This window comes from Centrocercus urophasianus, unplaced genomic scaffold, assembly GCF_019232065.1.
Source record: "Centrocercus urophasianus isolate 14NV4802_14NV808 unplaced genomic scaffold, USGS_Curo_1.0 seq_19, whole genome shotgun sequence".
NCBI lineage: Eukaryota > Metazoa > Chordata > Aves > Galliformes > Phasianidae > Centrocercus > Centrocercus urophasianus.
The window spans coordinates 13,126,032-13,138,176 of NW_024884744.1; the positions used below are offsets into that span (position 1 = coordinate 13,126,032).

The 12,145-nt window shown below is 37.6% G+C and overlaps 1 protein-coding gene across 9 annotated transcripts in view; it reads left to right on the forward strand.

Moving 5' to 3' along the window:
- The window catches only part of SLC9A9 (solute carrier family 9 member A9), a 199,222-nt gene that overhangs the window by 130,794 nt on the left and 56,283 nt on the right, over positions 1–12,145 (forward strand). The window contains exon 15 of one of the 9 annotated variants that reach the window (XM_042820770.1): positions 9,662–10,090. The exons of 7 other annotated variants lie outside the window; for them this stretch is intronic. In XM_042820770.1, coding sequence (XP_042676704.1) covers positions 9,662–9,743 — 82 coding nt within the window. In that variant the 3' untranslated portion in view covers positions 9,744–10,090. Of the gene's footprint in view, positions 1–8,183; positions 8,243–9,661; positions 10,091–12,145 lie in introns of those variants that run through there. One more of the 9 variants, XM_042820771.1, reaches the window with a different exon arrangement.

Here is a 12,145-nt window from a genome sequence, read left to right on the forward strand (position 1 = left end):
GGATTCCTCAATAAGAAAGCATGAGGGAAGCAGATATTTCCTCAGCTGTCACACTACCTTACCTAGCCTTGGTCATGAGGCTGCTTGTGCTGTCTCATTCCCCAACAACCAGCTGGCAGCTGGGGAGGGGGAGCACAGCCATAGAGCACAGAAACCTGATTTGCACTTTAACTGTCGACAGAGCATCTAAAATCAGTTTCAGGAATTTTGAAGTGTACTGATAAACCCTAATATTTTCAATATGACTAAAAAAAGGATTGATAGACTCTTTAACAGGGAAGCACATACATGGTTTTTACTCATGAAAAGCCCAGTATGACTTATTCAAAACCTGATTCTTCATTAAAGATACAGAAAAGTGCATGTCATAAATGGTTAAGGTTTTGAAATTCTTTGTGGATTATTCACTGAAATTTGCATCGCTACACAGCACAGACTATTTTTGGATTCTGCATAAATAGAATATCTAATATAGAATTACATTATAATGAAATACGTAATAATTCAAGTACTCAAAGAGTTCTTCATGTACTGCAGGCATCCAGAAGTTTCAAATGCATAAAGTATGATTACATTTGCTGCACAGATGACTGCATATTAGGTTTGTTCACAGTTAATTAAAACTCAGATATATAATATATATATGCATGTATATACAGTATGCTAAGACATAGTTAAACTGCTGTTAATATTTTGTATCGTGGCCAGTGGGAAACTGGCAAATAAAGATGGGATTGTTCTAGAGTGCTTGAACCTTCCAGCCAAATCCAAGGCTGGTACTTTGTGCTACTCAGAAAATGCTATTTATTAATAGGCTATGAAAATGCAGATAAAACAACACTGGATCTGATTGTTCACAGGTTGCTACACAAATTCAAAGAGAAAATATAATAAAACATAAGAACAGTATTTTTATCTGCTACTACTCAACTCAGGGAAAGCTTAAATTGTAAAATATGAGAAAATAATATTTTAAAAATAAGAATAAAAATTATGTGAAAAATAAGTATAAAATACATAGGCACTCCATTTGAACATTTTCAGCACTCTTTTCCTTCACTTTTGTCTCAGTTATGTAGTGGTTATAGCTCAGTTATGCAGCTTCAACAGCACTGCCTCACCGAAGGCTGCTCTGTATCTTGTCTGCTAGGACATTCTCTCAGGAAACAAAAGCAGTTGATTCAATCCCTCTTGGGCCAAGAGGAACCAAAGATCCTCATTTTCACTTCCCAGATTTCAGCTATTATGTAAGAAAAGGCCAGTAACCCACCTGGCAGCTGAGATTTATTGGTTGAGTTAACTGCTGTCTCGATGAGTTAGGCTTGGTACAAGGACACCTAACTTATCATGTCACTTTGGGAAATAAGGCATAAATGAAATACCTCCACAGTCATCTCCAAACCACAGTGATTCCAAGGATTCCATTTGCTTCTTAGTGTGCAAAGGGATATGATCAGGAACCTACAGAGATTTCTAGCTAAAAAGGCAGATGTTCTATGGTTTGTTCTTAACAAAGTAAAAACTGTTCTTAACAGTGTAAAATGCCAGCTCTCCTAATATTAATGGATTACGTAGCTTCCATTAACATAAAGGGTAGCTGAAAATTACATTTTTGTTTTATTTCTTATATGCAATAAATGCATCTACATGTCTTTTTTTTTTTTAAGACACTGCACATTCAACAAGATAGCCATTTATTTGTGGTTGTTTTTAAGCATAAAGACATGAAAGCTTACAAGTTTAAATGCAGAATATGCTTTATGCCTTAGAGATAATGCTTTCTGAGTCTTCTACCTTTTCCAACCTGTCCACCCTCTACACATCCCAGAGCACTAATCTATTATTTATTCCAGTAAGAACAGATTGATAATGCTTTCTTAACATCTGATATGTCTGATCAAAATAACCAGTTCCTGGACTGTGGATTCTTCCCACATTCAGTCCAGATGTGTAGCTGTTCTTCCAAAAGCACACAGCTAATCTTCAAGGGCATTTACAGCAATATCCCTCATGACAATCTGGCAAAAAGCATAAATAAAATTTGGGGTGTCATTTTATGCATAGAGTGGTAAGATCCACTCAATATAAACAAGCAAAAATGCCTATGCAATTCACTATCAAGCAGGCACATGCTTTTTCCTGCCTCCATGTGCAAGGCAATTGCAATTTGACAGCTACACTGAACACAAGAGCAGTGCCAAGGCTGAGCATACATCACCTGAGCGCACATGGAAGGGAAAGACCAAGAGGGTATGCTATGAAATACAGTCAGTAATCTGTGACAAATAGCCATGGATCAGATTGTGTTGGAAGCTCAGGGCAACTGCAGCACACATTCATGGGTCTTCTCTGCAACTCCTCCTAATATTCAACAGCTGAAAGCAGCTTCTAGGACCTCCCCTGAAATATTCACACTAACCTAGGGTGGGGAATTACCCCCCAGAAGAAGCCTCAGCAAGACCTTGATTCCCTAAACCTCCCTTCCTCAATATTTGAAGCAGGCTGGGGAGACACAGCTGTGAGCCTGTCGCTACCAAAAGATATTTTCTCCACAAACTGAAAGGGGTATATATTAAAGAAAATTCAGATTCTGTAGAGCAGTTAATCAGCTGCAAAGCAAATAGCTATGACTCAGTTTATCACAAACAACAACATAACAGGAATTAACATTAATAAGCTAATGCTTCATCTGATTGTGTTCTTTTTTTTTTTTTTTAATCTTGTTTCTAATTAATTTTGACAGATTGAATTAAAATACTTATTTGCTTTGCATTTCTTGTGTATGGAGCCCTTCCTGATCATTTCCTCTCATAAGATTGCATGCTGTCAGCACCAGACTTTGTGAGCACTTTTTCTTTTGAACAGTAGAGAACTAAGTGCTTATTTCCATTTGTTAAATATTTTTGATCTATTAAGAAGCTTCTGGTTTTTTTGGGAAGGCTTTTCTACTTTTTGTTTTCAGTTTTTCAGATGTAAAATCTTTCTTTGACTTAGATATAAATGCTTAAGTTCCCATTTTGGCTATGGGGCCATGTCTCCATATTCCTTTTGAAAAGCCTTCCTGTGTTAGTTCCATCACAGCAGCATAGGAACAGGCCTTCGATCCTTCTCTGTACTTTCTGTCAAAACACTTGCAAGAAACATTTCTGAAGCATTTCAGCTGGAATTAACAAGAGAAGACTGATTTCCTAAGGTATGCATTCCTTCTCCTGACAAAGTCAAGGAGACAAGCTGCTTCAGGAGAAAAATGACTTTTCTAGCATCCTTTTCTCCTTGGGATGTATGAACAACTCTCATTAGCATTAATTTGGATTCTAGTTGCTTACTGGGGTGGGTGTAAGCTCCTCAGCAATTAAAATTTTTTAGAGCTACTGTGTGCAAAACTATAACCATCAAACCATGCTCAGAAGTAATTCTAAAGAGCTCCAGTCTATCACACACACTCAGGTTATTGGATTATTATGTTCCTGTACCCTACGTCTTAATACCTGCAGTTTTGATGACTGCTGTTACAATGCAAACATTTCAGGAAATGAAAGCAGAAAAAGAAATCTTCTAGCAACAAATTTCACAGTAAATGGCAGAGAGCTTAGAAGGTCATGGGGTATAATGATTCCTCACAGATTTTTAGCTAGACCCCTTGGAACTGTGAATTAATTACATTTATAATAGTTGTGTTATCTGAGCATAGAGGTGAATTTTATTTATTGTTTATCCTGCCTATTTTACTTTCTATTTTAAAACTAGCATTACACAAAATGTTATGAAAATAGCATACAGGAAACATACATAGATGAATTACATGCAAAAGAAGCACACATTCACTGCCACCTTGTATTAGTGTCAATAAAACAACACACCATCCAAAGAAAAAGTAAATCAAAAGTAAGTCCCTCGGAATGAGTGCAATTGATATGATGCCTGACATAATTTAGCTCTTGCGCCAAACACTGAATCCAGCACAGATGGAGTCAGTTACTCTGCATTAACGCTGCTGTAACTGAGGGCAGAATTTTCCTGTTGATACCTTCCTGTTGTTTCACTGGGTTATGAAAACAGATGTGATGGTGGTACCAGGCAAGGATAGCGTGTCTCTGACAGTGCATGGTTCAGCATGTGCTTTCAGTGTTTATCAATAACTATGCACTGGGAATGACAGCCAAGATTACATGCATGCTGCATGGTGACCAGTAAAGGAGAATATACCTGAGCGGATCTATATGCAAGCTCTATTCGTTTTTCACATGCATGTATTTAAAAAAATAAACTATTCCTGCTCCCTTCTCACAGAATGGTTGGAATGGTTGTTGGGCCCCAGAACACAAACAAAAACATTAAAAGTAAGCTTAAATGAGCTTTTCTGGTACTGTAGTGATTGGTGTTTGCATCCCAGTCCTACTAAAGCCTGAGATGCTTTTCCATGGACTGCTCTGAAAGTTCAAGTAAACTCTAGCTGAATTTAAGGAATCTGAAAGCATCCTTCTCTAGAGTCCTGCCAAGCAGAGGCACAACCTTTTTGCATGTGCCTTTTCACAGTGGCTTCAAGTTCTACAACCCAATTAGAGCCCTAGTTGATCTAAGATACTCTCAAGAAAAATCGCACTAAGTTTTAACCTAATTTATACATACACTGCATATAAGTTGTGTGGACAAGCAGAACAGAGAGCAGGTGATGTAAGGAGATAGCACATATTAAGGAGAAATATTTCTTCAGACTGTGTATTTATAAAATGTACAGTCAATGAGAATAAAGTAAAAGCATCACTCAGCTTCAGTCTTCCCTTAAGATTCCTATACTATTAAATAATATATCACAACCAAATCAAAGGCAAATTATTACTGATATATTAGGCAAAACACAAGAAACCTAACATTTAAAGCTGTATTTGTTCAGTTATATTTGCTCTACGCACAGATATGATGGCATTTTAAAATAATGTGACCCAACTCTTTCTGAAATGCCAAATGATGCTAATTTACAGCAATGGGAAGGGAGGGAAGCTGAGGACACTGATGGCTACGAAGTTAACTTGCAAATTACAAGCCAAGACCAAGCAGTGCAGCAAAGCAAAGACAAAGTGAGACATTAACTGTGTGAATTGGGAACAGCCACCTTCTCAGCAGGAAGTTAACTCTAGAGGTTTGTAATTGCAGTTTCCAAAGAGGAAGATTGTTCATTGAGAAGTAAATAGTTAATCACGATTTTTTAGGTTTGCATAGAAGCCATTAAAGATGAATCAAGCTTTGATCATTAACCATCAATTTCAGTTTTGTGCTTCCCATGTGCAGAGGGGAGTTAATCATTTGTGTACAGGAGACTGTTTTGCTCTCCTGCTAAAGGGAAATTTTCACCATTTCTCTTTAGTACCTTTATTTACTAACTCAGGTTTATTTAAGATTAATTATCTAATGAGTTTCGGAGTATGTATGCATGCAAAATACATGCATATAGGCATGTATTCAAGCGTATGTATTCATCTATTCAAAGTTTCCTTCAGTTCCAAGAGACTGATGTTTCTGCAATCACATAGCATGGGTCTTTTTATTGGACAGTCAAACTCCTTCCAAGACATTTGCTTGAAAATATATCTGCATTTTCTTTATGATTTAGTAAATCTTTACCTCTAATCACCATATGTTAATACAAATACTGCAGGCTAGCTGAAACTCTTCAGCTTTGCACTGCACTGTTTTCTGGTTTCTTTTGTTGTTGTATGGTGCTGAATGTCAAGTAGTATTCAGGTGTTCCATTCTAGCTCTTCGGTTCTCAGTGAAGCAGTACATCACTTGATTTCTCCAGTTTTTGTTCCTTGTTACTGTTTGGTATGTATCCAGTTGCAATTGTATCATTTTCCTACCTGCATGGCTGTATTTTGTCTTCACCTAACTCTGAAAGAGCCTTACACTTGTAGATGAGCTCTAATTGAACTTACCAATAGACACCAATATTTTCATGTTGTATTGCTTTAGAGCTTTTAATTTGCATCACTGTTTTTTGATATTTCAAAATCTTTTTCCAAGTGTTTGGTTGGTTTTGGTTTTTTTTTCCAGAACAGACTGTTTACTGCTAAGACATGCTATTTAAAATGCTATTCTACTTCGAACAGGTAAACTTCAATTTAAGTAGACACAGCAAGGAAAGACAATAACGAAAGATCAGGTAGAAAACTAAATCTGATTAATGGTTATGACAACTCTTGCATGTTTACACTGCTTCTATCTGTCCAGTCCTGGGAGCTGGATATATATCCTAATGATGAGAACACAGTAAGCCATCCTGCCCCTGCTGCTGAATTGCCATAAGTTGGCTAACATAGCATTTAATGTGTATTTAGTCTAACGGTGCTGCTACTGCACAAAGGTATAATTGAATCTGGAGAATAAAGAACAAATCAGAAGAATGAATTTGGGCATTTCAAAAAACAGAATGTCCTGGCTCACAGAGCTAACAGCTTTTCACCCACTGAGATAAGGTATGCCTCTGCTCTTAGGGAGGGGTGGGAGAAAATTGCATTTTTATAAGCTCAATAACCAGATCTTTCACTACTGAGTGAAGGGAGGAGCACTAAACCAAATAGGAAGGAAGAACTGGAGCAGAAGAGCTGTCAGGTTCACCTTTTCTGCCTTCTCTCAGCACAGCATGTGCAGCTGGTGCCGGATGGCTCCACGTGCACTGGGCCTTGGTAAAGGCTACCTGCTCCCTCTACTGGGACACTCCATACCTTCTATGTTCAGACCAGGTAATTCCCATGACAACTGTTCACCCTCTGTCACCGCTTTATCTACAGGTAGTGGTCAGCATGAACTACTTTTCTTGGTTCCAAAATTAAAAGTAGGATACATCTTTTTTTGGGGGGGGGGGGGGGGGGGGGGTGGATTGGGATAATCCCAGATAAACAGGTATATGGGCTGGGTGAAGAACTCCTGGAGAGTAGCCTTGCTGAGAAGGACTTCAGTATCCTGATAGATTGAAAACTGAACTTGAGCCAGTAGTGTGTACTTGCAGCCTGGATGGTCAACAGTAACCTAGGATGCATCAGAAGAGGTGGCAGCAGGGTGGGAGGGGTGGTTGTTCCGCTCTGCCCTCATGAGCCCCATCTGCAGTACTACATCCAGGTCTGGGACCCCAACACAGGAAAGGTGTCAAGCTTTTTGAGGGGACCCAGAGGAGGGCTATGAAGACGATCAGAGGGCTGGAGCATCTCTCCTATGAAGACAGGCTGAGGGACCTGGACTTGTTCAGTCTGGAGAAGAGAAGGCTGAAGGGAGACCTTATTACAGCCTTCTGTATTTAAAAGATTATTGTTAACAGGAGGGAAACCAGCTTTCTACATGAGTAGATAGCGATAGGATCAGGGGGAATGGTTTTAAACTAAAGGAGGGATGATTTAGATCAGATGGCAGGGGAAAATCTTTCACAAGGGTGGTGAGGTGCTGGCACGGGTTGCCTAGAGAGGTAATGGATGCCCTGTCCCTGGAGATGTTCAAGGCCAGGTTGGACAGAGCGCTGGTGCTTGATCTGCTGGTTGGCAACCCTGCCTGTGGCAGTGGGGCTGAAACTAGATGATCTTTGAGGTCGCTTCCAACTCAAGTCATTCTACAATTCTAATATTTCTTTTCCCCCCCACTAGCTATATCTTTTTTCTTTATTCACACATTCTATTAAAAGCAATCTCTTCTGTGGTTACAGTGAAGTGCATTTTTTTCTATGGGAGACATTTTCAATATTATGAACACTGAAATACCTCTCAAGAACTCTGAAAATTGGTTATTACTGGTACCCATGCCACTGATTCTATGCCATGTGGCATCAGTAGATATCATACACTCCCAAAAGTGAGTCACTTTTCCTAATGATTGGCATTTTCACTAATTAGCAATCCTTCCATGAAATGCACGTCAAGACAGTATGCAAGTTTGTTTTCATGCTACTGCTGTGTGTCTTAATTTTGTTAATACTGCTTAGACATAAAAACCAAGGCTGCACCAAAATATTTATGATATTTTTCTTTAAGGATGACTTATTTTAGGAGGTAAACTTCAGAAAATAATTCAAGAGTTACTTAATAAGAAATTCCCTGAAATTACAACAGGAATCCTTAGCAAGCCCCTATTTTACCACCTAATTAAGTGTATGATAGACATTTGCAAGTTTAAGGCTTCTGATCCAGGCTTCACAACAGTTTCAGTGTGCAGTTTCACAGACACTGCGTGGGTCATGATCAGCATCATTGAAGACAAGGTGAGCTTTTCTATTCATTTGTAATACAAGCAAGCCTGAGCTTTTCAGCCCAATTTTCAAGCCAAAGCCCTATGACGCACAGTCCAAAAATCTGTCTGTCAGAACAGGTCTTGAAACATTTCACAATACTCATTCTTCCAAAATCACCTTGGTGTAAATATTACCATTCCCTTCCTGCAGCTGAATAAACCACAATACATAGTAATTAAGGTAAAAATTGCTGACCCAGATGTCAATTTCTACATACACAGCAACAATAAATTGCTCCTGGAGGTTTTCACTCACAGGTGATTCACACCATTGAAGAATTTTCTACCTTTTCATTTAAGTTGTGAATGTATTAGATGGAGATGGAAAAATGTTTGTGTTTTGGTAGAGTTTGGAGAGAAGAGAAATGTTTAACAACGATGAAAGGAATCAAAGCATTAACTTGACAATAGAATTCTGCTTTTTTTTTTCTTAAGTGTTGGAAAGATTTAAAGATAATAAAATAAAATTGGAGCACTCTATTTATTACCAGTTATATCTGTGAACACATCAGAATAGCAAATTATACCATTTTTTATCTATAAAAGAAAAAAATTAATTTCAAGACATTCCCAAATGATTTCACTGAAGAAAAAATAGACCACGTGGAAAAATTTTGTGAACATTAGACATCCCTATTTTGCTATTGTTCCAGCTCTCATCAAAACTTTCTCATCAGATTTGGTGTCATTAGAGAGGAAAGTGGCAAAACTGGCTAGTGAGCATTTCTTATGCCATCAGTTTGTATCTGGCATGCAGAGTAAGTGTTCTTGCTATGAAAAAAGTCAGCTCATTTTTTAGAAGAAACAGTGCAAGAAGCATGTTTTAGAACTCTACTTTTGTGCAGTTCCTACAGAGTTGGAAGAAAAAAAGCCATTATCTTCATACAGATGAGAGTGATGAAAACATTAAAACGCCACCATTATGCATATATAACTCATTGCATAAATGAGGAACTGAAAGTTTCTATGTATACAAACATATGCTACGCTGTCTAAAAGAAATATGTTTTTTGCAAACTGGAGGAGAACTAGAAGGGAAAATCCAATGAAAGCAACTGATACAATAAAACGGTTGGAAGAAAATCTCATCAGAATAGGGGAAAAAATTGACACTGATATCAGCAACATCAAGATTGCACTGTACCTCAATAATTGGTATGAAAGCTCTTTTAGAATGCTGAGCAACATCAAGAGTGAAATATATTTTAAGTGACAACAAAAGGCAATTTCCTAGCTGGAGGGATTCTAAATAGAGGTCAAAGAAAACCACTCATAAGCTTGAGGTCAAGTTTAAAGTGGCCTTTTGGACATGAAAATGAGGGAAAAATTCCTATTTACAAGTAAAAAGTACAAATTTTGGAAGTGTCTTCCTTGACCTACTTGTGCACAGGAAGCTTGATGGTTTCACAGGACTTCCCACTGAGATGAATTCTAATAGCATCTGTCTTTTCCACAATATCCACACTTGCTAACATTACAATATCTAGATTTTTCTATTGCTATTTGCTACAAATACAAGCTACATTTTAACATTATGCAAAGAACCATCTTAGAGTAGCTAAAAATATATAGATTCCCCTATAATGATAACTATTTGATGTAACATTTACAAAATCATGTTAAGTCTTTTATCCTTTCCATGGGTTGTTACACCTTTCTCCCTCTTTTCCACTACAAGAAGGAGAAACTGAGGTGTATGTTTTCTGAAGGGAACGATTCACTGATTTCTGCAGCTGGAGTGCCAACTTTGGTTATTCTTGGAACACTCAGATGAGAACATATGGTTATCTGAGAAATAAAGAGCTAAAGTGAAAAAAATGCACATATCAGGTGATATCATTTTCCTTTGCAGTAATCTGAGTTTTTCTATAGTCCTATTTACAACTGGTAAAAATGGGACTAAAATGCATCTTCTTGCACTGTTCAGATAACTAAAAATATTAACAATATTTTGACTTTAACAGTTGACAACTTTAAAAAATTTGAAGCTTGTCCAGAATGCTGTTCTTAGATAGTCTCATTTATTTCAGATATCACGCTGCCATTTAGAGACTTCATAGATTCATTTAATAGATTCAAGCCCTACCTCTTAACTAACATCCCTAGATTTGAACAAATCTTAGAATCCATGTGATACAGCCATGTGCTTTGTGCCTGTTGATCTGTATTTCACAAAGTTATCTTTATTTTGTTAACTTTTAACTCTATTATTAAAAAAAAAAAAAAAAACAACAAAAAAAACAAACAAAAAAAACACCTACAGCATTACTTCTGTCAAAAAACACATCAAATACCAAAGTGGAATACATTGAATTTCTGCCAAACCAAAATTCCTTTTAAGTTCATAGGCCACAAGTCAGCAGTGTCCAATAGTCCACTGTCATACCAGCCTTATGCATAGCTGTCTATCTTGAGAACAATATAAACACCCCAGAGATGGAGTTGAAGCCTTCCTTGCTGCTAAATGAAGTCTTTACATTCACAAATTTGAACCTTTCTGACTTACAGTGGCCACATGCAGTGCCCAGCAGCAGGCTCAGTGCCTATTGTGCTTGTGTTGCACCACTGCTTACAGATAAGGGCAGTTTCCGAACATAAAGGAAAGGCATTACTCAGTGCTTTCACTTCCATTCCACATACGCCCCCCAGCTCTAATCCACACCACAGTGGTTTGGGCTATTATGGCATTTTTCTGGTCTCCATCTGATTCCATCAGGCTTTGATAGCATCTGCTTCTTCACATTATGCAGAAGAGTCTGATGAGCACTGGAATTACAGTATTAGTAAGTTGTGCATGGTCTCGTGGAGGAAAGGCATAAGTAATACCAAGGGTATATTCTGATCCATTGTCAACTAACTGGCAGGAAATCCTATCACAAATAACATCTTTCGGTATTTGTTGACAGAGAAAGGTATAAAGCAGTTGAGCTGTAGCTTTTGAGCAAAATTCAGCTTTTGGTTACAGAACTGTAAGCCTAATGTATTTTTACAAACTTCAGAGGGATTTTCATTTTTTGCTAGTACAATTCAAACTGAAGTCATGCAGCATATTGTACTAGGATCTCTGTAAGAAACAACTCTGCCAGTGTCAGTACCAGAGAGCTCAAGATGATCCAAATTCCTCCAGATACCAGACAGTCTGAATCATAATTGCCAGAGAAATACATACCATGGAAACTAATATGGTCAGTAGAGTGTTTAAGAGCATTCAGAATGCATCAGTCACAATCCCAACTGCTAGAAAACTTTTGTTCATCTTTCTATCTTGGCTATATTTCTATGTCTCTTTCTTATTCAGTCTATACATAGCAACTAGCAAAATGCTAGTTGAAGACTTCCAAATGTTTCTATAAAGAACACTATTAGAACCACATATCCCAGTCCCTTTCATACCTAAAGCTAATCCAGAATCCTAAAGTAAACTCATTAACATCAATGCAGAGTTAGAAAACATTCTTGCATAGCTCTCACAGAGATTCAAATGTTGTCCTTTGCTATTAGAAGAGCCTAACACGTATCTGTGACCTTAAATTAAGATTTATTAAGAGCGCACTAAGATCGGTTGAGTTGTTTTTCATTTGTTTGGGGTTTTTATTTAATAAATTTGTCGTATGTGTATGTCAGATATTTAGAAGGTTGGATTTCTGAGGTAATTTTTTTGTTTTTTTTTCTTTTTTAAGTTTCCTCTATCACTGTGAAGTTGTTTTCCTGTCGGGTGATATACCTATAGTGCATCATCTTCAGACATCTTTGTCTTAGGCTAGATTTAGTGACATCTTCCTCTGCCTGTTTATTTTCCATATTTTTGTGAAGCAGAAAACACTGCCAACCTGAGACAAACAACCATCACCAATGTTGGCCTAGTAACATTTAC